Source organism: Sebastes umbrosus, chromosome 10 (assembly GCF_015220745.1).
Source record: "Sebastes umbrosus isolate fSebUmb1 chromosome 10, fSebUmb1.pri, whole genome shotgun sequence".
Taxonomy (NCBI): Eukaryota; Metazoa; Chordata; class Actinopteri; order Perciformes; family Sebastidae; genus Sebastes; species Sebastes umbrosus.
This window is the reverse complement of record NC_051278.1, coordinates 10,207,530-10,234,973: the sequence shown is the minus strand read 5'-3', so window position 1 is coordinate 10,234,973 and position 27,444 is coordinate 10,207,530. Positions and strand designations below refer to the sequence as shown.

At 42.9% G+C, this 27,444-nt stretch overlaps 1 protein-coding gene across 1 annotated transcript; it reads right to left on the bottom strand.

Moving 5' to 3' along the window:
• Positions 1-2,412: 2,412 nt before the first annotated feature.
• On the bottom strand, positions 2,413-27,444 carry si:ch73-105b23.6 (fibrillin-2). The gene is made up of 22 exons (XM_037782494.1): positions 25,349-27,444; positions 24,823-24,945; positions 22,729-24,711; positions 21,695-21,828; positions 21,030-21,197; positions 20,731-20,910; positions 18,379-18,970; positions 17,414-17,563; positions 17,031-17,248; positions 15,100-15,175; positions 13,959-14,249; positions 12,918-13,154; positions 12,693-12,845; positions 11,095-11,273; positions 9,644-9,836; positions 9,420-9,539; positions 9,227-9,346; positions 8,445-8,465; positions 8,272-8,333; positions 7,998-8,190; positions 7,796-7,871; positions 2,413-2,554 (listed from the first exon to the last, which is right to left on the bottom strand). The coding sequence occupies exons 1-22, from the start codon at positions 27,327-27,329 to the stop codon at positions 2,413-2,415; spliced, it is 7,392 nt and encodes a 2,463-aa protein (XP_037638422.1). The 5' UTR covers positions 27,330-27,444.

Sequence of the window (27,444 nt, the reverse complement as noted above, 5' to 3'; positions counted from 1 at the left end):
AGGTTGAGCTAAGTTGTAGTACTTAATAAACTGCTGACTGGGTAACTATACAGGATATAGTTGTAACAATACAGTTTTACGCTTTTCCACCCTGACCATAATAAGATTTGAAAATGGCATGATCACTTTTTAAAGATATTGAGTCTTTACACACCTATGAACTATCAGCAGCTTGACAAATATCAGCTTGCAGGAAGATCACAATGTGATATTAATTTTCCTGTCTAATGGGAGGTCAGAGGTCAGGGTGAGCTGCAGAGGAAATCCCTAGAGTGGGTACGGATTGGACCTTCTTGTTAAAGGATATCTTGAAATCACACTCTGTTCCCCGACTAGTAAAGTGATACGTTCTTTACAACAGAGGTTCTCAATCTTTTCCGCCAAGGACCCCTTACAAGATAGAGAATATACCGGGGACCCCCTCATGTATGTCCCTTGGAGATATTAGACATGTATTAAACATATTTGCAGATCCTAAAAGTTATAGATTTGATGGATTAGAGCGTAAAGATTGTAAGATTGTACCAACCCAGTCATCAGAATTTTTTTTAGTATTGTGAGTTTCTGCAAAGCACGGGATACGTTGAATGTCGACGTTTCTGAACCAAACAAAAAGTTTCATAAATACAGTTTCTATCAGCCTCCCTCAGCTTCAGCCTCATCACGTTTAGCAGAAATGCATAATGCCATGTGTTTAACGTTGTGAAACAATTGGTTAGGTTTAAGCAACAAAACTACTTGGTTAAGGTTAAAAAAACATAAAGTAACGTGACAAAGTAACGTGACAAAGTAACGTGACAAAGTAACGTGACAAGGCAACGTGACATGGCAACGTAACAAGGCAATGCAACAACGTAACGCAACAACGTAACGCAACAATGTAATGCAACAATGTAATGCAACAATGTAATGCAACAATGTCACACAACAATGTAACGTAACAAGGTAACGTAACAACGCAACGTAAAAACGTAACGTAGCGTAACATAGCGTAACGTAGCGTAACGTAGCGTAACGTAGCATAACGTAGTGTAACGTAACGTAACAACTGCTTTTAGCAACCTTTCTTGCGTAACGTTACTTAACAAGCATTACAACGTTACATAAAACAACGTTACATAACAAGCGTTTCACATGGCACACAAACAGCTCTCCTGGGTGAAAGTGTAGATTTAAAAAAATTAATATTATTTGCCAAACTATGAAGACTTTTGTAAAAAAAAAAAGTCTTCATAGTTTAAATGAATGAATCTGAAAACTTTTCACGGACCCCCTTCCAGCGTGCCATGAACCCCTGGGGGTCCCCGGACCCCACTTTGAGAATCACTGGTTTACAACATCAACATCCAAGTTATTGAAATAATATCACCACCACAGCACAATGTTCCTAAAGTGTCACTTTTAATGATTTACAATATATTTACACGTCGTTGTGACAGTCCAGCTTTACAAAAGACAGCTGCCAGTTGAAACACTGAGTTAATCTAATGTGTTAAATTAACTGGGACACAATCCAGCAATGAACAATAATTTAGAGTGTAATCCCAAAGTGGGATAAATGCTTTTAGAAAACAGTGTCACCTCCGATTTAATGGATTGCGTGTTTGCAGAATAATAACACATGAATTGAATCCACTATATTTTTTGGTGAGTATGAGTGATACAAATATGGATGCATTACTATAACAGACCCGAAGGCAGGAGCCTGACGCCAGGTATTCTGGCAGATGCTAATGTTCCTATGAAGGAGGCTGTTGGCCTGGTATCAGCTGGAAACTAAAGACCACTGTAGTGGTTTACTTTTCATCAGCATCTCCAGCCAACAGATTGTTGAGTTCTGCTGGGTCAGACTCTCGACTGTAAACTGTTGTCCTGGCAGAAAAAAAACTTCCAGCTCAAACTTGGCAGGTCCATCGCTCAGTGGATCGGAAATAATTGACTTTAAAAGTCACTCAGGTTTAATTACTCGTTTGTTACGGTATAAATAAGAGACATTCATCTTGTCTTTATAAAACATATACAGTGGCTCCAAAAGTGCAAGTGTGTGCGCTTTTTAGTGTTTAAAAGGTGACTTTGGTATTTTTAAACCTAGACCCTATTTTCCCATGTTTTTGTGTCTAAGTGACTAATGGGGACAACAATTTTTTAAATTGGTCCAGTATTGAGGGATAACGCAGCAAAAACAAGCACTTTTAGTGGACGTACATTGACGTTGAGGAGTTGCCCCGAGCGATTACATTGCAGCCTGTTTAGCGGCTGCCGTCTGCAGCGTTCTCCCTCGATTTAGAAAAAATTGTTGTCCCTATTAGTCACTTAGACACAAAACATGGGAAAATAGAGTCCAGGTTGAAAAATACCCAAGTTACCATTTAAGTGATTTGCACCTGTGCATGTATGTGGTTTTAGTGAGTGCTATCTGTAGCGTGGCCTGGGTATGTAGTGGTCTAGGATCCGTGGGCTACAGTGGGTTACGTATTGTAAGGCCGGGTCGGAGTAGTTGAAGGGCGGAGGGTTGTACTGCTCCTGGATGTAGCCTGGCATCGTGTTGGGGAGGCTGGAAGAAAACACATGAGCCAATCAGAACGCAGGAGGAAACAAGAAATCAAGATGCTGTAAAGTGGCAAATATGTCGAGTGATGTCCGTATTATGTCTTGCACAGGAGTTAACGTCTTTAGCCTCTTCTGCGTGGATCATTATGTACTGTCAAACTGCTACTAGTGGTGATTTATCTCACTTATCAGTGCCAGGAGTTGCATTTCTGCACATTTTGTACTTTTTGCAGTGAATTCCTGGCTCTGATTAGTGCCTCTCCATCCAGTAGACAATCATTTCAGGCAATTTATGGAAATGTTTGGATGGGCAGCAGTTGTTGTGGAGTACTCAGTGACTCATGAATATTCATGCGGGCTCTAGCCTAGATATTCTGAGTGCTGAAAGATGCTGAAATCTGGAGGCTAAAGCTGATTAAAAAGCTGAAACACACATCCCGAATGCTTCTCCAGACTCGCTGATTTGCAGTTCAGATGTTTTGGATTGTATATCATTATGGTTGTCCTTTGTGCAAATATGTATATCCTCTCTGATAATGAGGTACAGACGGTGCAACCTGGTGAATCCTTCTGTGAATAAAAGAACAAAGGAAAAAAACAACACAATTCTTGCCAATGAGATCCGTCAGACCCTTCGTTTGGTCTATTGATTACAGTTAATGGTGTATTCAAATCCACTGAAGATTAATGCAAATTGTAGTCAAGGTCCAGAGATTTTTGTATATCATGAATTTTATAGTATTCTACAGATATAACGCTGCAAAACATTGTGAAAACCTACAAAAGGAACATTGGAAACATTAAATTAAACAATTCCTGCTCCATCACATCCCTCACATCTGGGACCTTAAGCACCGAATTATTATATCATACCACATAATCCAAGTATCTCTATCGAACAACATAATCCCACAATGCTGGCGCCGACCCCGGCCGTTATATCCATAGGGTCTAGTTTACTGATGGGAGAGAAAGCAGGCCAGTCATCAGGGGGATTATGTGTCTCTGTGGCCCACTAACACCTGGCCCAGATGCCATGCATCTGTACACACAAGGACACATTATGATGCACTGCTATGCACATTCACATGCGGGCACACATGCACTTGGATACGAGATGTACTTCATTCAACCTGGTACATTCAGCTTTGTATTAAAATCCTACCGTGATCTAATATTTTTTTTATTGTGAATGACATTTAAGTCTGTGTGGTCTCGCTAAATCCTAAAACGAAAATGCAATCCTCAATAGCAAACACCACACATTTTTATTTTAATTTAAAGGAATAGTTTGACATTTTGGGAACATTTCGTGCCGAGAGTTAGATGATTAGATTGATACCAATATGAAGCGGCGTACCTTAGCTTATTTTAGCATAAAGGCTGGCTCTGTCCAAAGCATTGACTATATATATAAGAAGTTTTATTATAGAAGGTTAAGCTTACTTAATATTGTTTGTTTTTTTGTGTGTGCGATAAATTCGCACGTCAATATATTTTTTCGAACTGTTGTTTTTGTGTTGTGCTGTTTTCGTGAAAATGCGATGTAATTTTTTTCCAAACAAGGTCAATTTTCTGGTCTTTCACACTGCAGATAAAGACATTAATCAATCACGTGTGGAGCGCGTTGAGTTGCGCCTATATTTATGAAACAACAACACGGAGGCTCTGTAGTCAAAACCAGGACGGCAAACTTTATTACTTCTTTCAACCTTGAAAAAGGCAGAGCAGAAAAGCCTTAGACATATAATATTCGCAGGTGAGTATTTCGCATTTTCATGACATTTATTCGTCACGCCCCCGGTGTGTAAAGGCCTTTAGCATATCGAAGTATGATTGGTATCAATCTGCTCATTTGACTCTCAACAAGAAAGCAAATAAGCATACTGTATTTACCCAAAGTCAAACAATTCCTTAAAGTAATTACATTGGATGATTGTATTTGGCCTTTTTTTCTGTGAGTAAACAGCACCTCTAATCTATCTGTGGATGTGTTACCCTCATCATCTAACTGCATATTCTAACTGCAAACATTCTTCAGTGTTACCCAAGTGCAGTTTCATAACTCGGACCAAAGCTGTTAGTAGGAAGTGTTTTTGTTTAATATAGTAAGAGAGTGGGCAGTCCGTCCTCCAACTGAGAAGTTAAATACAAGAAGAAGGCAGTACTGCAGCAGCAGTACGGAGGATGAGATTTAAAGCCTTCAAGTTGCTGTAAAGGATTGTCTCTGGGCAGACCTACTTGACTACTGTACCTTGAAATACTGTGTGTGTGTGTGCGTGCGTGCGTGCGCGCGCGTGCGTGTGTGCGTGTGTGTGTGTGTGTGTGGTCTGCTCATCCTCTGCAGCAGTCAATTTTGTGGTGACCTACGATGAACCCTGCCTCGCCCCGCCCAGAGGAGCTGCTGACCCACCTAAACACAGCTATTTATTCATCAGAGCTTTAATGCACCACAGTGGTTAAGCCATTGTTTTCAAGGCCTGTGTGACTATTAACGTAAAGTCTTAGCGAGGCTGTGATGCTCATTACATAATAGAAAACATGTATGATGAGTGATGCTATCTGCACACCGGGTGTTTTGAAGTGGGGTTGTATGAGGTTCTTATCCATAGTCGGTGTATAACCTACAGTAGATGACGGTCAGCACGCACCCAGTTTGGAGAAACAGACAGGAGCACCGACACCGGAACAAAGCAATACAGTGCTGTGGACGGCCGGCAGCAAAATGCATTTTAGCTACCAAAAAGAAAGGCTCACCTAAAATAATCAATATCAGTTTAAGTGTACGCTATATTTAGAATATTTTCACCTCTTTATCTCGCCGTCAGACAGCCCTTTCCTTCTCATTTCTGACGGCAAACTGAACTGATAGTGAAATTTATCTATGCTCTCTCCAAAGCCAGCAGGATAAAAAGACAAAAACAGTATATATACGTTTCACTTTCAGTTCAGTTCACTGTTGGAAAATATTCTAAATGTAGTGTACACTTAAACTGATCTTTATTTTTTTAGTTGAGCCTTTCTTTTAGGTGGCTAAAATACGTTTTACTGCCAACCCCATCCACAGCACTGTATTGCTTTGCTCGGGTGTCGGTACTCCTGTCTGTTTCCCGACGCTGAGGGCACGCCGACCGTCATCTACTGTAGGTAATACACTGACTATAGATAAGCACCTCATACAACCCCACTTCAAAACACCTGAACTATCCCTTTAGGGAAGGCTTGTCGGGATGATAATGAGGGTGAACAAAATGCCAGCTAACCGGGGTACAGCCTAAATCTCACTGTATGATGTTTTTCTCACAATAAATCCCTTTACAATGGCAAAATTAAGATAAAAAATAACACATTTAAATGTCTGAGTTTGAATGCAACAGGCCAGTGCAAACACAGTTTTTGTTTGAACTGCACATGGGTGTCTTCCTGCAGGAGCGTCGGCGTCTTTATTGCCTGTTTGTTCTTGTTGGTTTCCAGTTGCACTAATACTGACATGCTAAGATGGAGCTGCAGAAGGAGAGGATGGCTTGGTGGTGCCAAAAGAAAAAGCCATGTTGATACATGAATCAAAAGCACTGAAGCAAAGAGTCTTTGGCCTTTTGGTCGTCTCTGAGGATTCTATAGCCATAGTTTTACTGGGGGAGATCTATGCTTAGAGATCCCCGGTGGGGGTGACTGGCCCGCACAATAATAAGAAAGCAAGGAATGCAATGAAAGTTATATTTAGCTATTTTTTGGCAAAAAATTTGACTTATTGGAACAGAGGTTATGGTTTCAAAGAGGAGAAATATATTATTCTCCTGGAGTGGTCGGAGAATTTTCCATGATTTATTATTATTAATGATTTTTTGTTGCTGCAAAACTGGGTCACCATCATAAATATCTTTTGTGAATCTAAGCTGACCAAAGCTACAGAGTTTCAGAAAACACCTTTCAAGCCCATATGGATTATTTGGTAATCAAAATTTAGTTTTTTGGTGGAGTATTCCTTTGAATATAATCCTTATCAGCACAAAAAAAGTGTACCGTAAGAATATCATCATCAGGAGCTTTGATCTAAACCCTAATCTTTATAATTCAGCCAGCCATTCATGTTGTGTATAAAATAAAAACAGGTGTAACTTACTCTCCGGTAACTGTCTTCTTGCAGCAGCAGAAACAGGCCAGTGCAGCCAGCAGCAGCAGCAAAAGCAGAGGGATGCCGATGCCCAGAACCAGACCCAGAAGCAGGTCTAACTCCATTTCATTCTTCTCGTCTCTGTCTGCAAAGGGTCAAGTCAAACCAAGTCATGACAAATGTTTTCAGTCACAGAATGTTTTAGAGTGAGAAAAGACAGGATAAATGTAAGAGTGTCAAACTATTCAATGATTTTATATTAAAAGGTGCAGTGTGTAGGATTTGGCATCATCTAGCGGTGAGGTTGCAGATTGCAACCAACTGAAACTCCCACGTGCCAAGCGTGTTGGAGAACTACGGTGGCAGACGCAAAAACGTGAAAACGCACATGGCTCTATTTAGAGCCAGTGTTTTGTTTGTCCATTCTGGGCTACTGTAGAAATGGATATAAACGACTCTTTCTAAGCTAAAGAAAAAACAAATCCTCATACAACAATTTGTATGATATCTTACGAAAAGTTATTCCTCATTTTTCATGCGTTTTCCTACAAATCTCCAGCAACACGTGATGCACGTGTGAATTTCCGCTCCAGTCTTTTCAAAATAAACTTCACAGGAAACAATTTGGTTAGGTTTAGGCAACAAAACAACATAGTTAGGTTTAGGAAAAGATCGTAGTTTGGGTTAAAATAACACTGGAAGTGGCGTAACTTAAGTACAGATGTTACGTGACAAATAAGTCAACGTTGATTTCTGGTTTCACACGGGATACGAACACCGGTCTCCTGGGCGAGACCCACCCATCCACCTGAACCTCCTCTTTACACAGCGTTTGTCGCTCTTTATACTTCCTGGTTCACGATTACGAGGATTACATACAAATTGATTTTGTGGGATGTATACAAATTACAGGGCATTTACTTTTCATAGGTATAGCTACGAATAGTGTATGAGAACAGCCTGAACGAAATCACACTAAAGAAAACATATCCCTAAATGCTACACACCGGCCCTTTAATGACCTACAAAATGGCTACACTACCTGAAAGGTGGATGTAAAGTACGCTCAGATGCTCACCGAATACACAGGACTGGGTTTTATCCACATCAGTCGTGCCGTTGCAAACACACCTGTAGCCTCCGTACGTGTTGGTGCAGAGGGCAGGATGGACGCACGCTGCCTCCTTGGCCTTACACTCATCCAGATCTGTAGGAGTGGACAGTCCAACAGCAGGTGGGAGAGAGAAGTAGTCTCAGCAACATGTATTTGATGGCTTAACAGTTGAACAACAGTTGAACAAAAAGTGAAAATCAAAAAGTTTTGTTAGTTTACCATCAACTTCTACGGTTCTGATGGAGTAGTGGCTGCTGACTCTGGCAAGGTAGTCTCTGATGTACCAGTGAGGTGTGTCGCTGGACACGTTGATGCGATACTCGGTCACACCTGGACTGGAGCTCTGAACTGGATCCATCTTGCTGGCGTTGTAGAATTTGTTCTTGAAACCCAGCGACAGGATGTCCACCAGCTGAGCGAGAAGGAGAAACAGATTATCACTATGCAGTATAGACATTTATATAGATTTATTTCATCATATTATTACTGTTACCTGTATGAGTCCATCAGATTTGTTCTCCGTCCATCCCATCGTGACGTTGAACACATTATGCCCTACAAATACACAACAGCTGTGTGATGACCTCTTATTACCATATATGGGCATGTTTTACCATGGTAACACCAGAGAATGATAAAACTAATGAACCGTATGGGAGGTCTTACCTGGAGGATTGGCAGAGTCACCTGCAGAGAAACACATCGTTCAGAACGGCATTAAATACACAGATGTGTGAGTGTATTATGTTTAATTAACACTCATATTTAACATCATTACAATCATATTTTATTTGTGTGATACTGGTAATGCACTCATAAATAGATGCATGTTCCTTTGAGACCAACTAGTGATTTTATGACACTTTAACAAGCACTTTCGGGTAGTTTAGCTGCTGTGAAGAGGAGAGCCGCACAGTTTTATAGCCCTGTTGAGGAACCCGTTGTGGGTTTTGTTTTGGACCTTTAGAATATAAAAGGCAGCAATCTCTGTAGTTATATTTATTTATGTATGAGAGGCAGTGGATCTACAACAGGAGTCAATGTGAGCTGTCTGCAAACATGTGAACTCCAGGTTTTACACTTGGATTGTTTGGATCCTACAGGAGGTACATGAGGTCACCAAAAATCTGAGCACTAACAGTGTGAGCTGTCGCACCCTAAAAAAGCTGTTAGGACAGGTGGGCAAATGCCAATCAAGTCTGTACATGCTCACCAATCACAATCATGTCATGTGAAAGTTAATGTTGTTGCACAACAATAAAAGTACCTGAAAACCAAACAAACAGGGACGCCTCACACAGGCATCATCCTTCCTTTAACCCTTGTGCTTCACTTTAAAAAGTTGCTTTGTTTACATAATTTAAAAAAATGAAATTATTTCCTGAATTAGTCATAAAATCGTCAGCTGTTGGCTAAATGATAGCAAACACGTATGATTGTGCACGTACCACATCCATCAGTGTCTTTGGTCTTCTGGTATCTACAGTAGCAGTCCACAGAGCCGGGCGTGTTCTTACACTCAAACTTAGCATTGGGGCACGTAGTGAGCTCTGCACACTCATCTTTATCTGTAATACAGAAAAAGAGGGTTAAAACATTGTAAATCAAATGTGCTGTTGTTCATACTGAAGTGTTCAGTACCTGTGCAATTGACTCCGTTTCCTGTGAAGCCAGGCTTACAGGTGCAGGTGAAGTTTTGTTTGGTGCTGAGGCAGACGGCGTCTTTGTGGCAGGGGAAGGGGAACGGAGGGACGCACATGTCTGAGAACGTACACAGAGAAGCAAGAATGAGATCAAGTATAGTGTTTATGGGGTCCATTTTTTTCTCAAAACCTGATAATGCGACTGCACAAAGAGCTACAGACCGTGCTCAAAGCACTTGTATCCTTCTTTCCCCCCAGAGACTGTATTATCAGGACACTCTCCACAGGTGAACTCGCCGGGCTCGGACTCTGACAGGCACTGCACCCCTCGGAAACAGGGTTTGCCTCGGCATACGTCTGCAGCCTTCCCACAGAACTTTCCACTGAATCCCTCTGGACAAAGGCACCCCACCACCTGGGAGGGAAGAATAATGAACACATGAATACATTCAAAAAAGATACTACAGTCTGGGGTGAAGTCACAAAGAATGGATCGCGGCCGCTGATAGCACCATGAATAGTGCATCAATGCAACCGCTATCTGCCCCGTCTCAAGGTTCGATTCACAAAAGATATTGCCATAATAATACTGCAGCGCGAACATGCCCGTAATGTTTTGCAGCTTTTGCAGAGTGCAATTTGCTCTTTTTTGGGTCCGATTGCAAATATCCATGTGGCAAAGTATAAATGCGCTTGAGGCCAAAAAGCCCAGGATTTTGGGTAAGGAGAGAGAGTGAAGAAATCATTTATTTGTTTATTTAATAACCTTATTTAGGCTATTTTTTCCTCACTGTAACTGCACTGTAATTAGCGCTGATCTTTGTGAATAGACTGATCTTTGCACTGAGGCTCATTTGCATAAAAAGGGCCCAATTTTGCACCAAAAACATGCATATTACCTCATTTAAATACTTGCAAAAAGTACATTGAGGAGTGCATTTCACCATTTGCTGGTGATTTGAGAATTACACGGTTACTTTTTGTCTTATTTGTGCAAGTCTAGCAGCCGCAAAAGCTTCACAATCCTTTTGTGAATTCGCCCCTGAGTGTCTTATTTTGGCTACACAGTTTATGATGGACTTAATATTACACGGCTTTGTCGGATACTGATTGGTCAATCACAGCGTTCTATGGTCTGTTATATCTTTATAGCAGACCGTTGCTATGTATAACAGGCCGTTGCTATATACTGTATAATAGACTGTTGCTATGTGTACCAGACCGTTGCTATGGACGCAGTTCTGATGTCGGACTCTGGCGGATCGTTTTTGTGTGAAACTATTGATTTATTTAGTAAGTAGCTGTGTAATAAGTGGGATAATGTACAGCTAGTGATTATTGTTGTGAAATAAACCCCTTCAGGGAAATGCGGTTTATTTCACAGCGGTTCGCTGTGCATTATCCCTTACTTATAAGAGCTGAGGTAGAACTTCGAAAAAAAAAAAACTCACACGCATTAACACCAGCCAAAATGACCGACAAATTTTAAATTAAAAGGCCAAAAATGTCTCCAGTGATGCATAAGGGTTAATTAGAAATACCTCCTTACAAAAAAATAATTTTATCTGCATTATACCTGCGTATTCCTGTTCAGGGTCAACATCAGCACAAACAAATGGAGCTCTGTATGTGAGGTGATGAATAGAGTGATAATGACAACTCAAAAAATGTACCTGGAAAGTTCCCTTCTGATGGTTTTCAGTGATGCTGTCATACTGGCAGGAGCCTCCGTTGAGGCAGTTGCAGACGCGCAGAATCGGGGTGAACAGGGAGCTGGTGAGCTCGTCACTCACTTTGATGGTCAGCTGGATGGGCTGTGTGGTCAGGGGCCTCCATGTCAGGAAGCCGTCACCTGGAGCGGAAAGCACATGGGTCATATAACAGTATGGTGAAGCCTGCACAACAGAAACTCATTCATACACATTCATAGACAATAATAATAGCAGGGGAACATGACGGGATACTTAAAGGGATAGTTTGGGTGTTTTGAAGTGGGGTTGTATGAGGCACTTATCGATAGTCAGTGTATTATCTACAGTAGATGGCAGTCGCCCCCCCCCATCTAAAAAAATCAATATCTCTTTAAGTGTACACTATATTTCATATATTTTCCCCGGGTTTCCTTGCCGTCCGACAGCCATTTCTGACGGGGAACTGAAGCCGTTATCTATGCTCTCTACAAAGCCACCAGACTGCATTGAAAAAAACTGTAATTTTACCTTGCAGTACACGGAGGTTGCTGGTCTACCGCCGCCTCAATTATTGTGTGACTTTGGTAAATCCAGACTAACCCTTTAAAACACCAAAGTCACACAATAACACAAACTAACTAACCGATCGAGGCGGCGGTAGCCCCGCAACTCCTGTGTTCTGCCAGGTAAAATTACTGTTTTTGTTAAAGCAGTCTGGTTGCTTTAGCGAGAGCATAGATGGATACAACGGCTTCAGTTCCCCATCGGAAAAGGGCTGTCTGACGGCAAGGTAAAGCTGTGAAAAAATAAAAAATATAGTTTACACTTAAACTGATTTTGATATTTTTAGGTGAGTCTTTCTTTTAGGTGGCTAAAATACGTTTTGCTGCTGATCCCCTCCACAGCAGTACATCATCTACTGTAGGTAATACACTGACTATTGGATAAGTGACTTTGACCGTTGCCATGGTATTCGACCTCCAAATCAGTATTTGAATGCTTCGTTTTTTTGTTTTTTTTTATATTTAAGTATGTAGTAATAATGTATGAATCCCAAAATACCCCATGAAATAAGGAATAATCCCACATTATTCATATTGATTAATTATTATTAGTTATTCTCAGACGGATATCGCTGTTTGTTATGTGTAGAGGTGCGTGTGGTTACAGTAGTGCGGCAGCGACACTGTCAGCCCTACATACAACCCCACTTGAAAACTCCCAAACTATACCTTTAAGATGCAATACCATTGTCTTCCTCTGGTTTAATAATAAAAAAACCATGACAATTCTACATTTACAACAGTATTTTTTGTAGCAGCATTAGTAATTCGTTGTAATAGTATTCGTTGTTTGTGCATTCTGTATGCCTGTGCGTGTCTCTCTCTGCGTGACCCATCCACTGACTAAGCTCTGAAATGTCCCATCTGCCGAAAGACTTCACTGCTGGCTACAGCAGTAGGCTCACCATCCCACTAACAAATGTCAACAGTAACGTCATCTGTAGCATCGATGGAGGAGGAGGAGGAGGGGGGTGCAGGCTCTCTTTGGTATGAAGATTTGAGTGAAAAGTGTCTCACCGCTGCCTATGGTGGTCCGTGCAGGCCTGGGGTGGAGCAGTGAGTAGGTGATGGCGTCTCCATTTAGGTCCTGAGCCACAATCTGAATGTTGACGGTAGAGTTGACCTTAACTTGGATCACTGTGGGCTTTGTTACTATGGGAGGCATGTTACCTAACAGACCACAACAAATTAGTACAGGTCAATGGTGAAAAACCTTTCAACAAAATAGTGGAGCCATCTTACCATAGATCAAAGCCCGATTTTGATATTGCTGCTTTGCGTCCAGAGTCAGCAGGCCCAGGTCAGAGCTGCCGGTTGCTATGGCGTCGTGGACGCACTGCATGTTGCCTTTACAGATTCTCCTCTTCTCCTCCACCTCAGCAGGACTGATGTTTTCCAGCAGCTGCTCAGAGGAGGCGGACTTCAGAGGAACCAGTGGAGGTGGAGAGAGCAACAGGCTCTCTGGGAGGGGAACTGCCCCTAAAAACACACACAGGTTCAGAGATGAGGATGTTAGGGGCGGGTGTAGAAACACGCCATAAATTGTCTCGATGATGGCCATCGTACTGGACTGGATTCGGGAAGGCCTGACCCACTAATTGTTACGTATTAGGCTGACAACAAAATGTTCAGTACAGGTAGTCCAAGCATTGTACAATGTCATGCATGACCAGCGGGCAACCTCCGAGTCTGAAAAGTGAAGCCAATGCTGAAGTGCCTTAAACTTGTATTCTTTCTAACAGCCAGCAGGGGGCGACTCCTCTGGTTGCAAAAAGAAGTCTGATTGTATAGCAGTCTATGAGAGAATGACCCGACTTCTCACTTGATTTATTACCTCAGTAAACATTGTAAACATGAGTTTATGGTCTCAATCGCTAGTTTCAAGTCTTCTTCAATACAGCATGATGTTCATTTAGTAAATTATGGTCCCATTTAGAGTCAAACAGACCGTAAGCAGGGGATTCTTTAGGGCGTGGCTACCTTGTGATTGACGGGTCACTACCACGGTGTTGTCTGTGTTTTCATCTTTCAGTTTATGAAAGTTAATTGTAACATTTTGGTTGCCTAAAAACGACCCCTTTCACAGTACATACAGTCATTTGATCCGTTGTTAATATAAAAATATTGATTATAGCATCTTAAAATGCTGACCAAAAGCCTCCAGAATCTATCCAGCTACTGCATCAGACAGGCAGCTAAAGGTAGAAAAGAGAGAGCAGCTTATAACTTTTCTCTTCAAGCACGATTAAATAGTATAGCTGTATGACTCTATGCTGGACTCACAGGACATGCCAAACTCGTGCAGTCTCTCCTCTGAGGGCGGGTTGAGGTCCGTTGAGATGAGGAGCCTGCCGTCGGACATGAGGAAATCGTCGGAGCGAATGGAGCTCCAGAGACCCATGAGACCCACAGTGCGGTTGTAGAAGGTCTGAGGAACCTCCACCATGGCCGCCATCTGATTGTGGCCCACAACCCGCCACACCACCACGTGGAGACCACCGGCGTACACCGCCGCACAGCGATTCACTGACACACAGCGCACAGCAAAGTCCTTCTCACCCATGTGCACGACACCTGAAAGGACAGTTATGACAATGAAGACGTCAGATACACAACTTTTAAGTCTTAAAAATACATACTTGTGCAGGTTGTGTTTGATTATCGGCTCACATTTTCAAATTAAGGCACTACAGGTAAAAACATTGTTTTTCATGCACTGGTCAATTTTGAGATTTTGGGCTGGGAAAGGAAACTTCCAATTTACATATTTAGGCGTTTATTTTACTACTTTGTCTGTTTGCATCTGTAGATTTCTCCTAAATTCACCAAAAGTTAGTATTAGGTACTGCCCAATTTGCATATTTAAAAATACAATTTCAGAAAACTTGTAATACAAAACATAATTGTCTTAATGTAACTAATCAACTGGGGAAGTTTCATGGTGATATCTATTAATTACATTTTTTACCCTATTCACCTGTAGTGTAAAGGCCGTTTTCTCAAAGTGGGTTTTTTCTCACTCTGAGCCAGAAATCTCCTCTTCAGTAGCATTTAGATACACTAAACTTTCCAGTTTCATTCCTATCTTTATTCTGAAGGTTTTTACAGAGGAGTTTGAGTTCATATATCATTCATAGCCTGATTTATTGAACATTTTATTCCTAAAAACATGGCGAAAATGGATTTTTTTTATGGCTGTTGACAGTATTTTCTGATTTATATGGAGTGATGAAAAGAGACTCCCTCTGTAAAAACCTTTGACTCTAATATGTCAACAAAATGAAACCAGAATTTTGAACCTGGTTTTATCCAATGTTGGATTGCATACAAAGGCTTTTTTTTTATCTGCTTCTGCACTATGATGTCTCATACAAAAACAAAACAGCTTTGTAATTGTGTGTCAGATGTGTGTGGTGATCATTACCAACTGTGACTGGGACCTCAATGTCGTCCACAAAAACCTGCAGTCCGTCTCCTTTCTCCACACATCTCCATTCAATCTGAAAATAATACATGGATATATTAGAGAGAGGTTGAAGCAGAATATGATCTACCATTTATTTTAGCCTGCTTTAACAACTGGATGGGTCGTTTTTTTGCAGCGCAGATGAGATCATTTAGAAACCTGTGATTGTCTTGACTTTAAGGTTCTGTACTTGGGTCATCACCCATCCATCTCACACTCCAAAAAGGTTGATAGAAATAGTATTAAATATGTGGAACAACTATTTGAGGACAGATTCTTATTCCTCATCAATCCAGAGAGAAGATTACTGATGTTTAAAGAGTGGAAGAAAAAGACTAGATACGCACTCATTCACTCTCTTTCCCAGAGTTAGATGAGAGGATTGACACATGCGAGTGCCATCAATCTGCTACGGAAGCCCTGAGAGGCCAGTGAGAGAAAAACAAATCTGGTTTTCCATTTTCTATGTCTGATCAAAATGGTTTTCTCTCCTGTGTTTATAACTTAAGAACAGGTGGGAAAAAGGTTTTACCAGTATCATGTTTCTAAGTTCCTTAAAAAAATGTCATCTGTGTAACAGGTGGAGGGAAAAGTATTTAAGTTTTGCCAAGTGAAAAAAAAGTCAGGAATATTTTTTTGTTAGTGATTGTTGCTGTAATACTCATTTTGGCCACAAGAGGCTGAAAGGCACCACTACCCCCGTCTTCTACATAGGACGAAAAGCACTCATGTTTTCTTCCAGGTGAGTTTTAATATTCTCCGTGCACTCCTTTTAAACTTGTGTGTCTAAATATTCTCTCTCGAATCTTATTTACTTTTAACTTGTGTCTCGAAAAATATTCTGTATATAATTGTATTAATCCTATTTTAACGCTTTTAATCACATGGTTCTTTTGTGTGAATTGTTTTAACGTTATAGTATGATTGTTTTACCCTTTATGTGAAGCACCTTGAGATTTCACTGTATTTTAAAGTGTGGTATATAAATTAAATATATTATCATTATTATTAGTAGTAGAGGTATAATAATAAACACAAGGTACACGTTATCTTATCTTATATATATTCACTTAGTCCCATATACATATAGCTCTATGTACATAATCTCTCTGTGTATATATATATATATGTATATATATATATATATATAACTCCACCTGTATATAACATTTATTCTTTATAAAACTCTGATACAAATTGTTTTATACAATATCTCATCTGTATGCAACTTATAGTTAAGCTCTTATTCATCAGAATATAACACATGTCTATCTACATGTATATCTGTATATATGTACAGTATATGTCTATGTACATACACCACATACTGTATATCCTCATTTGTATATATTGTCTTATCAGCACTTTACTACTTTGCACTCTGGTTAGATGCAAAACTGCATTTCGTTGTACTTGTACTTGTACTTTGTGCAATGACAATAAAGTTGATTCTAATCTAATCTAATGCAAATTAAAAGTCACCTGGAAGAAAAAATTAATCCTGGAATGAATCCTTAGAAAAAGGATCCTGCCAAAACCTTTTTTCACGTTTTCACATATATATGAAGAAAAAAAGTATAAAATAAAAAGTAACTTAGAAAAGTATCCAGGCAAATCCTTTTTTTTTTTTTACTGTTCTTACAGAAAACAATTCACATCAGATTTACAAAATGGATGGAGACATTTTTATGTCCTCTCAGGACTTCCATAATCTCCTCATCTAACCCTCAGAAAGAAAGTCAATAGGCTTATTTCCCAAAATGTAACAACTCCTTTAAGACACACAAACTCTCTCTCACACACAGTCACATTGTCTTCCCTCTACACACACACACACACACACACACACACACACACACACACAGGCACGCACGCACAACCACCCTGACCTTGCCAATGCCCTGGTGGAAGGCAGCCATGCGAACCACCACTGGGACCTCAATGATCCCCTGTGCGTCTGTGTGCAGCTTGTCAGTCTGTCCTTGCAGGGTGAAGATATTAGAGCCGGTGCTGGAGGAGAGACGCAGTATCACAAACTCTCCCAGGGCCTTGAAGGAGTACTCCGTCCCATCGAAGGTGATGAAATGGAGGCTGCCGTACACCATCGCTGCAAGGGAAATCATTTAAACTCATCATATTATGGTCTCCTTTGATTAAAAAGGTACATACAGCCGGTTCTCTCTGGGAATAGAAAGACTGATGATCATCATGACTGGATGTATACACCAGTATTACTTATCCACTGATTACTGTACAGTATGTGATCCCTCACCCAAACCCTGCGTCGCCTTCTCGGTCAGAGTGCCGCCGTACACGCTGGCCCAGCTGTAACCTTGGCAACGGTCCAGTGGTCTCTTGTTGAGGTAAAGGTCACACAGAGGAGACTCGACACAACACCACTGGAACGGCAGGAGATCTTCATCTGGAGAGAGAAGTTTGATTGAATACTGTGGTTTAATGTAACTAAGTACATGTACTCAAGTACATACTTGTACTTTACTTGAGTATTTCCATTTTCTGCTACTTTATACTTCTTCTCCACTCCATCTCAGAGGGAAATACTGTACTTCTTACGCCACTACATTTAAGTTGACACTTATTTTTTACATAAAAACATATGATGTGCTCATATATGAAGCAGTATTATACTACTAATCTACACAGTAGTACACAAAGTTTCTAAAAATTAGCTCCATTTTGACGAACTACAACATTAAAACTCTTCTTACATGTGCTAGTTAGTGATAAAACAGACTAATAGAATATTCTATAATAATATAACACCGTGCATAATACTATTATGCATTTTTACTTTTGATACTTTTAGTGCATTTTGCTGATAATACTTAATCTGTACTTTTACTTCAGTAACATTTTGAATTCAGAACTTTTACTTGTAGTTGAGTATTGTTAGACTGTGGTATTTCTACTTTTACTGACTGTAAGTAAAGAATGTGAGTACTTCTGAGACACCTCTGTGTCGTACTTTGTCCTTGAGCAAGGCACTAACATCTTACAGTAACTCGTAATAATAACTAACTAACTTTTTTCTGCCTATTGGTACGTGAAAATATTTAAAACCAAGTCATTAATAGGAACTTCTTCTCATATTTGAGTGTAGGTATTACTCTATTCCTATGCATTAATCACTAATATGTTGAAGGGTACAATCCAAAGCTCCGTTAGATAAATATACATGTCTGGATTTGACCAAAAATAGAAAATCACATGTATTACCGATGTATTTTTGGATGCTGTGTCCGGAGAAGTAGCGCTCATTGTACCCAGCCAGCAGGGCGCCATCCGGTTCATACACACACCTCCTCCCTGAACCGTGTGTGTTGGACAGGACGGACCGGAAGACGTGCCCCCTTGCGCCCCCCCACCGCTGACCCCTCAGCGTCTTCACCCTCGCACCCGGATCATCCGTATCCTGCAGGAACAACAGGTCCTCCTGAGCCTGGGTGCGGGTGCAGGGACACGAGGACAGCTCCATTGTCCACTTGGCAGGGTCGGGCTCCTTCATCGCCCACGCCTGGCACCTGAGACGGGAATCCACGTCCGACCCCGCTGGTCCTGTCAAATCATACACCTGCTGACCTAACTTCCCCATGACCCCTTCCACCTGCTGAGGTCTGTATCTGCCTCCGGGCCCGAAAAGGTTTTCTGGGGGAACAGTGGGCTCCTGGTGGGAGGATTCTCCATCCGAGTAGCCGATGAGAGCGTCGTGGTGTTGCCTCTGGCCGGGACCCCAGAGCATCTCCCCGTACCGCAGGAGGGCGAAGGAGCGCTCCCCATCCGTGGTCACACTACACTGGAAGGTGTTTGTCTGGAAATGACAAATCAGACCTTCGTGATCTGCATGATTTAAAACAATTATACTTGAAACTCTGACAACCCGCCAGCGGGCCCGGCCTCTACTCTATCTTTCAGAGGATGTTGCAGGCTGAGTTTTCAAGCTAGAGTGAAGATATGAAACTAGAAAACCTAAGGAATCGATTGGTACCGACCTCTGGCTCAAGATATGTGACTGAAAATGGGTTCTATGGGTACCCACGAGTCTCCTCTTTACAGACATGCCCACTTTATGATAATCACATGCAGTTTAGGGCAAAAACATGCAGTTTTTTCATGCAGTATAAATGTGATATTTTCACCTATTCTAAAAATGATGTGTGAATATTTCTGCATACTGGGGTCCCTAAACAGTCTTGGGATTGCATATATTGGGTATCACTGTAAAGCTGAGACTCTTGTGGATCCAATGAGCCCAACTGTATTCATGTGTGATGATGTTAGTCTCCATAGTAGCCATTTCATTGTAGTGAGACCATTTTTTGGAACTTGACCTCACTGTATAAAATGACCTGTGGTGACCTCTAGGATAATCACAGCCTCATGAAACTTTACAACCACAAACTACAGACCTTGAGCATTCAGAGGATGGATGGCTTTCCTAGCTAGATTGACAAAAAGGGGGTTTCTGAGCAGTTTACACAACAGAAGTGCTCGCCATCCAATCGCCAAAAAATGCAAATCTCCAAATGTCAAAAGTTTTTGATACCAAATGACAGCATGGCTTTTTCTACAGTGTTCCTCAAGGTGTTGGTGTTCTAATGGGGTATTTTGGAGGGATTATTGATAATTTTTATTAATTCTCAAGTGGTAAAAAATAGTTCAATTTAGCACTAAATCTTTATAACAAATGGTATCAACCTAAAAATTGCTGCAACAATTTCTGAGACATAAGTGAGCACTGGGATGGTCGTCATATTCTTCCATCATAATGTTCTAAACCCTTATACATTTTCACAATTTATTTTGATTGATTACTTTATTAATTCATTTTTATTTCTAATTTATGACTAGAACAACTTGACACACAGTGCTGACCTCAAATTAATCTTCAGGTGTCCAGCTTTCAGATGATGTACACCACTTCTATGTGACATCTACTGGTGACTATTTATCTCCCCCTGAACATCCCCGGCCCCCCTCCTCTACCCCTCTAAAAACAGAGGGTTGACTGGTAAGGGGTTAAAGGATCTATTAAGTGTCATAATTCATCCTGATTTTAATCAACCAGTGTATCACTGACAAGAACAACAATGCAAAAATGACATTGCAAGAAGACATACGATAGAAAAGGTGGCAGCAGATATCACCACACTCTGCATTCAAGCCCCGTAGCTGAAACAGCCCCAAGGTGGCACCAAAGCTAAACAAAACAGCACAAGTGTTTCAGGAACTCTGCTTTCTTTGAGCTGACGGTCTAAGGGTTCATATTGCAAATATGACAATAGCATATAAAGTAGGACAAGCATGCAAGCAAACAGTAACACTCCCTGCTCCATCACACCTTTCCCTGAGGCTCGTACATAGAGGTTTAAGGGATAGGTGGAGCTTTAGTCAGATAGAGTTTCAAATCATGATAATAATAGTGATCTTATTATAATATATTTTATTTATTTTGATTATCAAAAAGAAAATAACAACAACTCTGTATCATATAAAGATGTATTTGCATAATTGGTCCAGGAAACCGCACACAGTATTAGTCACCAGAGCACAACATTTGAGTGTCTTTACCTCTGAGAAGTTGATCTTCTGGTAGGAGACGGGCATCACGTGGTCCCAGGTGATCTTGAGGATCCAGGTCGGGGTGAAGGCAGGCTTTCCTCTCCGCTTCTCAAACTTTGTCACTTCGTCTGCCGTGCGGTTAAACACTATCTGGGAGTAGACGTCTTTCATATCCAGCTCATGGTACTCCTGAATGATTAGAAAAAGAAAAGGAGGAGGAATATCATTAGATATGACAAGGCCGCTTGTTTTGTGAATTGCATCTCTATCAAATCTTTTTCAGACCATGACCCCTGATGACATCTAACCTGATAGAGCAGCCGTCCGTCCCCCTGGGTGAGGTCAGCATCATCCCAAAACGCTGCCACCAGAGCCTCGTTCATGTTGTCGGGGAAACCGCTGGCTAAAGGAGCCGGGACCAGGTACTGCTCATTCTCAGCGGCAGATTGAAAATGGAGGAGGCCGTTGTCAGAAAACTGAGAAAGGAAAGAAGAAGAAGAAGTAGAAGAATAAATAAACCTTTATTTCTCATATACATACAGGAACATACATGAAATTTGACCTCTGCATTTAACCCATCCTAAGTATTTTAGGAGCAGTGGGCTGCTGTAAGCGCCCAGAGAAAGGGAGATACAGATGTGATCAGACATATGTCAAAAGAAGTTGACTGGCTATCAAATATCACCCCCGTAATATTAAGCCTGGACCCCCCTCTGGACTCCCTTACTGTGGCGAATACTTTCGTACATTTATCATCCCACATTTATCCCCAGAGAGGGGAAGTTGTTCATGGGCAGTGATGAATTAAATGTACGTTAATCACTCACTGAATGAGAATTCCTGTGTTGTATTGGTATATGTGTAAACCTACGAGGGTGGTGATATGTAACAGTTGTGCTTAATATATTTGGTATTTAAAATCACAGCCTGGCCCCCCTCTTTGAAATGGTCTAATAAGAAATAAGAAACTCGCATAAATCCTGTCATACGGTTTTCCCATAACGGGGAAATACATCGGTGGTTTGATGTACGGGGAATTTCCATCTTCAGTGTCCATCTTCACTCCTTTATCACCAACCTCTGCTCCGAAGGGGTACAGGCTGCTCTCTGTTGGGGGAGCACAGACAGCTAATCAGTGGCAAAACTAAACATATTATACCACATTATACTGTCATCAACCAAACAAACAAGCTCAATTATTAACAGCTGTATTACGGAGAGTTTTAGGGTCAGGCATAAGGAAAAAAATAATAGGAGTAAGATTTCTTTAATTTTGCATTTTGAGAATGAAGTTGATATGTCGAGAATAGACGTCAAACTTTTGAGAATAAATCATACCAGCGTTAGCACGTATACAGAAATTTACATTTTATTTTGGACATTCCGATTTTATTATCGAAATGCAAAATAATAATTTTTAAAAATCCTCCTCTTGTTTTTTTTCCTTATGCCTGGCCCAAATACTCCAACGTTACATATAACTTAAATGTTTAAGCTGAAATTCGAAGTAAAACATGTTTGACTTAATAATCTTAGGGAATTTAATTTGGTACAATTTTAAATTTTTTAATTTTTAAATTTTTAAATTTATTTTTATAATTTATTAGTTTAATGTCAGAAATTCTGAGTTTTTTCTTGTAAAATTCTGACTTAATAATCTTGGAGAATATCCGGGTTTTTTCTCGTAAATTGTGAGTTTTTTTCTCATAACTTTGAGTTTTTTTTATCATAAATTTACCACTTTGATCTAAGAGATTATCCAAGTTTTTTTTTCGTAAATTTATTACTTTAATCTCAGAAATTCTCAGAATATTACCCCCCTTTCCTAATACGCCGTCATAGATTTCTACTTGAAACCAAGGTCATTTTTTAGATCATCAAACACTGACATTATTGAGGTACAAGGTTTTCACCTGACAACAATGATGTAACATTTCAAGAATGCTTGAAAGTGTTGACAGTCAAAGTAAAGTAATAAGTACTACGATTAACAAAGGCATAACCAACCCTTCTGAATCATCATTCTGCACACTGTGCTGTTTTTAGGACAGGAGCAGCTGTAAGACCCCGGCAGGTTGGTGCAGGACGTTTGTCCAGGACATGCCGTGTTTGACAAACACTCATCCAAGTCCACACATCCTCCTTCTCCATGACCGTTGTCTTTAGTTGCCTTCCAGCCTCGACTGCAGGAGCATGTGAAGCCTCCTGCGTGGTTGGAGCAGGTGGCAGCAGAGTGACACAGCCCGTTAGCCTGTTGGCACTCGTCAAAGTCTACACACAGTGACCCGATGCTCACAAAGCCGGGCGTGCACACGCATACAAATGACCCCGGGGTGTTGTGGCAGCGAGCGAGAGGGTGGCACGGTTCGGTCAGGGCGACGCACTCGTCCACGTCCTTGCACCAGGAGCCGTTTCCAGCGAAGCCTAGAGGGCAGTGGCACGAAAAGGAGCCGAGGGTGTTCCAGCACCGTGCCGAGGTGTAGCACGGCGAATCCACACACTCATCGGTGTCGACACATGCCTGTTTCTCTTCGTGGTACCCCGACGGACAAGAGCAGTTGTACGCTCCAGGTAGGTTGGTGCACACCTGGTCAAAGCGGCAGGTGGTGTTGTCCTTGCATTCATCGATATCCTCGCAGCCAGCGCTAATTGGTTTATACCCAGGAGAACACTGGCAGGAGAAGGACCCTGCTGTGTTGTTGCATAATGCGTGCTCAGGACAAGGTGCGCCATTTGGGTCGTTACATTCGTCCACATCCTGACACTTCGTACCGTTCACAATAAACCCCTCGTTACAGGGGCAGCGGTAAGACCCCGGGTTGTTGACGCAAGTTGAATGATGCTGACACACTGAAGCGTTGAGGGAGCACTCATCCACATCCACGCACTCTGTCCCATTACTCCAGAATCCGGTGTTGCATTCACAGTAATACGAACCGACGGCGTTCATACACGTGCCGTTGGTGCAAAGCTCCCTCAGCTCCACGTCGCCGCATTCATCGACGTCCACGCACGAGTCATTCGCGCTGGAAAACCCGGCGTCGCAAAGACACAGGTGGCTCCCGTTGGTGTTGATGCACGTGCTATACTCAGGGCAGGAGGAGTTGTCTCGGCACTCATCGATATCTTCGCAGTCGGTGTTGTTGCCTTGGTAACCTTCCCAGCACTCACAGACAAAAGATCCAACTGTGTTCAGGCAGTTGGAGAATTGAGGACACTGGATGAAGCCAAGGGAGCACTCATCTACGTCCAAACACAGGGAGCCGTTGCCGGAGAAGCCTCGGTCACAGGTGCATTCGTAGCTGCCCTCTATGTTGGCACAGGTGCTGTTGTCAGGGCAGGTGAAGTTCCCTGTCACACATTCGTTTATGTCTTGACAATGCGTCCCGTTGTCCTGAAACCCGTCCCAGCAGTCACATATGTAGGAGCCATTAGTGTTGAAGCAGTAGGAGAAAGACGGGCAGACTTGCGATTCCTCGCATTCATCCACATCCCAGCATTCGGTGCCGCTTCCTTCATAACCATCTTCGCACCGGCAGTAGAAGGAACCCCGGTGTGGGTGGCACTCGGCTAGCGGGTGGCACACGCTGCTAGCATTCATGCAGGCGACCTCACTCACGCACGTACCCTCGTCATACACCTGGTCCAAGATACACGAGCACGTGTAGGAACCAGGGGTGTTGCTGCACGTCATGTTCCTGCTGCAGGTCGTGGCCAGCTGACATTCATCCGTATCCTCGCAGACAAAGCCGTCGCCCTGGTATCCACCCTGGCACTGGCAGACATAGGAGCCGTTTGTGTTGCGGCACAAAGCCTGGGCGCTGCAGTTGTGCGGCAGGGTGGAGTTCTGCTCGCACTCATTCACGTCCTGGCAGTCAAAGCCATCGCCCTCCATGCCGGGCGGGCAGGCACAGTAGAAAGATCCAGGCGTGTTAGCGCAGCTGGCAACTGGATGGCATCCTCCGTTTTGGACTTGGCACTCATCAAAGTCTATAATTTATCCAAAATGGGACAGTGTCAGGGAAACAGCCCCACATGGTGCTAAAGGGGAGTCCACTTATGGGGGCTAAAGATGTTTAATAATGAAGAGTTGATACGTACCAGAGCAGTTCTTCCCGTCACCGGTGAAGCCGCTGAGACAGAAGCAGAGATGGTTGCCGATTGTGTTGACACACTGAGCAAACTCACTGCACTCGTGCTGTCCCGTTTCACACTCGTCCACATCTAGAGAGAAAGAGAGGGAGATAATTAAGCTTAACAGCATCCCGTCAGAGTGAATGATTTACATAGGAACTTTTATTTTGAAGTGAGGTAAAATAAATGGCTGAGTTGGGTGGCTACGGACACAAAGGAAAATTTGAATCAGAGCCGAGCTGGAGTCTGCTGTCTATGAGCAGCTGTCAATCACTCGTGAAGTCCGATCAAACTAGGCAGCGCTGATCAAATATTAATCAATAATGTGTTACTGTAATGCCTATTTCTCGCCTCAAATGTTTTCAGAAACATCTTGTAGTGTACTGTTCAGCTGTAAAATGAGAAAGTTTGTGACCCGGAAGCCATGTTGAGATCTGTTGAAAAAATACCAAGCACCGCCCACCAGAAAATAACAATAAAATAACTGTCTTACCGAGACATTGTGTTCCATTGAGAGCGTAACCTTTTTTGCAGACACAGGAAAACGATCCTGGGATGTTCTGACACTCCGTTTCATTCTGAGGACAAATGTTTTCCCTCTGGCACTCATCTATGTCAGAGCACGCCAGGCCGTCGCCCTCGTAACCCAGGTCACACACACACTGGTATCCAGCCGGCGATCGGTGGCACAGGCCTTGACTGTGGCAGACGGGTTCACACAGCAGACTGGGTGACACACAGGTGCCATTGAGGGCCACTGTCCCATTCAGACATGAGCAGACGTGAGCGCCGGGGGAGTTGATGCACTTTGAGAAGGCTGGGCAATCAGAGAGGGCGCATTCGTCCACATCCTGACAGGAGAAGCCGTCACCTTTGAACCCCTGCTGACAGGCGCAAAAGAAGTCCCCGATGACGTTGGTGCATAGCGCCCGTGGGTGGCACGTACCTTCCACAGAACACTCATCTATATCTTCGCACTGGGTGCCATTTGCTGAAAAACCTCTCTTACAGGTGCAGGTGTGGGACCCGATGGTGTTGAGGCATGTGGCGTTGACGTGGCACGGGTTGTCTTTGCACTCGTCCATATCAACGCAGGCCATGTTGCTGGCAGGGCGGTAGTAACCGACCCGGCAGGGGCACTCGTACGACCCGTCGATGTTCTTGCACTCTTCGTTCACCCGGCATGGATTGTTCTGTTCCTGACACTCATTTATATCCTGACAAAGAGTCCGGTTCACCAAGATGAAGCCTGCCTGGCACAGGCAAGAGAAGGAACCCTGGTTGTTGACGCATATCGCTTTGTTTCTGCAACCTCCGTTATCCACTAGACACTCGTTCACATCACCGCAAAGGTTCACCCCGTCTCCAGAGTAACCCGCCTGACAGGTGCAGTTGTAGGAGCCAGGGAGGTTAAAGCAAATGGCGTTGGAGTCACACTGCTGAGCCAGCAAGCACTCATCCTCATCCACACACGTGAAGCCGTCTCCCCTGTACCCTGCTGAGCACTCACAAGAGAAGGAGCCAGGTGAGTTTGTGCAGATGGCGTACGGGCTGCAGCGCCCTTCCACGCACTCATCCTGGTCGTGGCACTTGGAGTTATTGAAGACGAAGCCGCTGCCGCAGTCGCAGTAATATGACCCCCCGGTGTTGACGCAGGTGGTCGTAGAAGGGCAGGTGTTGGGTGTTGCACACTCATTAATGTCTTCACACAGTCGACCGTCTCCTATAAAACCTCCCAAACAGGAGCACTCGTAGCTCCCGAGCCTGTTGATGCAAGCAGCGCTCGGGTCGCATTGGTTGTCTCCATTGCATTCATTCACGTCTGCACACGTCAGTCCATTTCCGCCAAAACCGCTGTTGCAGGTGCACCGGTACGACCCCATGATGTTAAGGCAGTCTGCGTACAGACTGCAGGTGTTAGTTTTACATTCATCGATGTCCACGCAGCTCTGTCCGTTACTTTCAAAGCCGCTGCTGCACAGGCAGCGGTAGGAGCCGGGTAGGTTTTTACAGCCTCTGTAGCCGAGTGAAGAAGAGCACACTCGAGGAGTCTCTGAGCATTCATCTATGTCCAGACACAGGTAGTTTCCGTTGCCCTTGTAGCCGGCGTTACAAGTACACACATAGGACCCATCGTTGTTGGTGCAGGTGGCGTTCCAGTGGCAGATCTTCTGGTTGGCACATTCGTTAATATCAACACACTGGAAGCCGTTGCCTTTGTAGCCGACTTTACACTGGCACTGTCGCCCACCCTGGTAGTTAATACAGAGCGCTTTGGCATGGCAACCCCCGTTCTCTTTCTGGCACTCGTCGATGTCCTCGCAGTTGGTGCCATCTCCGACGTATCCGCTGAGGCAGTCGCAGCTGTAGCTGCCCAGGTTGTTGTTGCAGCGGGCCTGCGAGTGACAGCCGTGCAGGCCCGTGAGACATTCGTCGATGTCAGTGCACACCAGGCCGCCGCCCTGCCAGCCCATGAGGCACGAGCAGGTGAAGGAGTTTCTGACCTTCAGACACTCGGCCTGAGGGTGGCACTTGCTGCCCGCCGCCTCACAGTCCTTGAGGTCGGCAACTTAAGAGAACAACAGGAGA

Excerpts from the sequence above, each read along its gene's own strand:
- si:ch73-105b23.6 (XM_037782494.1), bottom strand. The coding sequence starts at position 27,329 with ATGGGCTGGCAGGGCGGCGGCCTGGTGTGCACTGACATCGACGAATGT. Across the intron at positions 20,911-21,029 it reads ACGGACGGCTGCTCTATCAG|GAGTACCATGAGCTGGATAT; the intron begins GTTAGATGTCAT and ends CTAATCATTCAG. Across the intron at positions 17,249-17,413 it reads GAAGGCGACGCAGGGTTTGG|CGATGGTGTACGGCAGCCTC; the intron begins GTGAGGGATCAC and ends TTTCCCTTGCAG.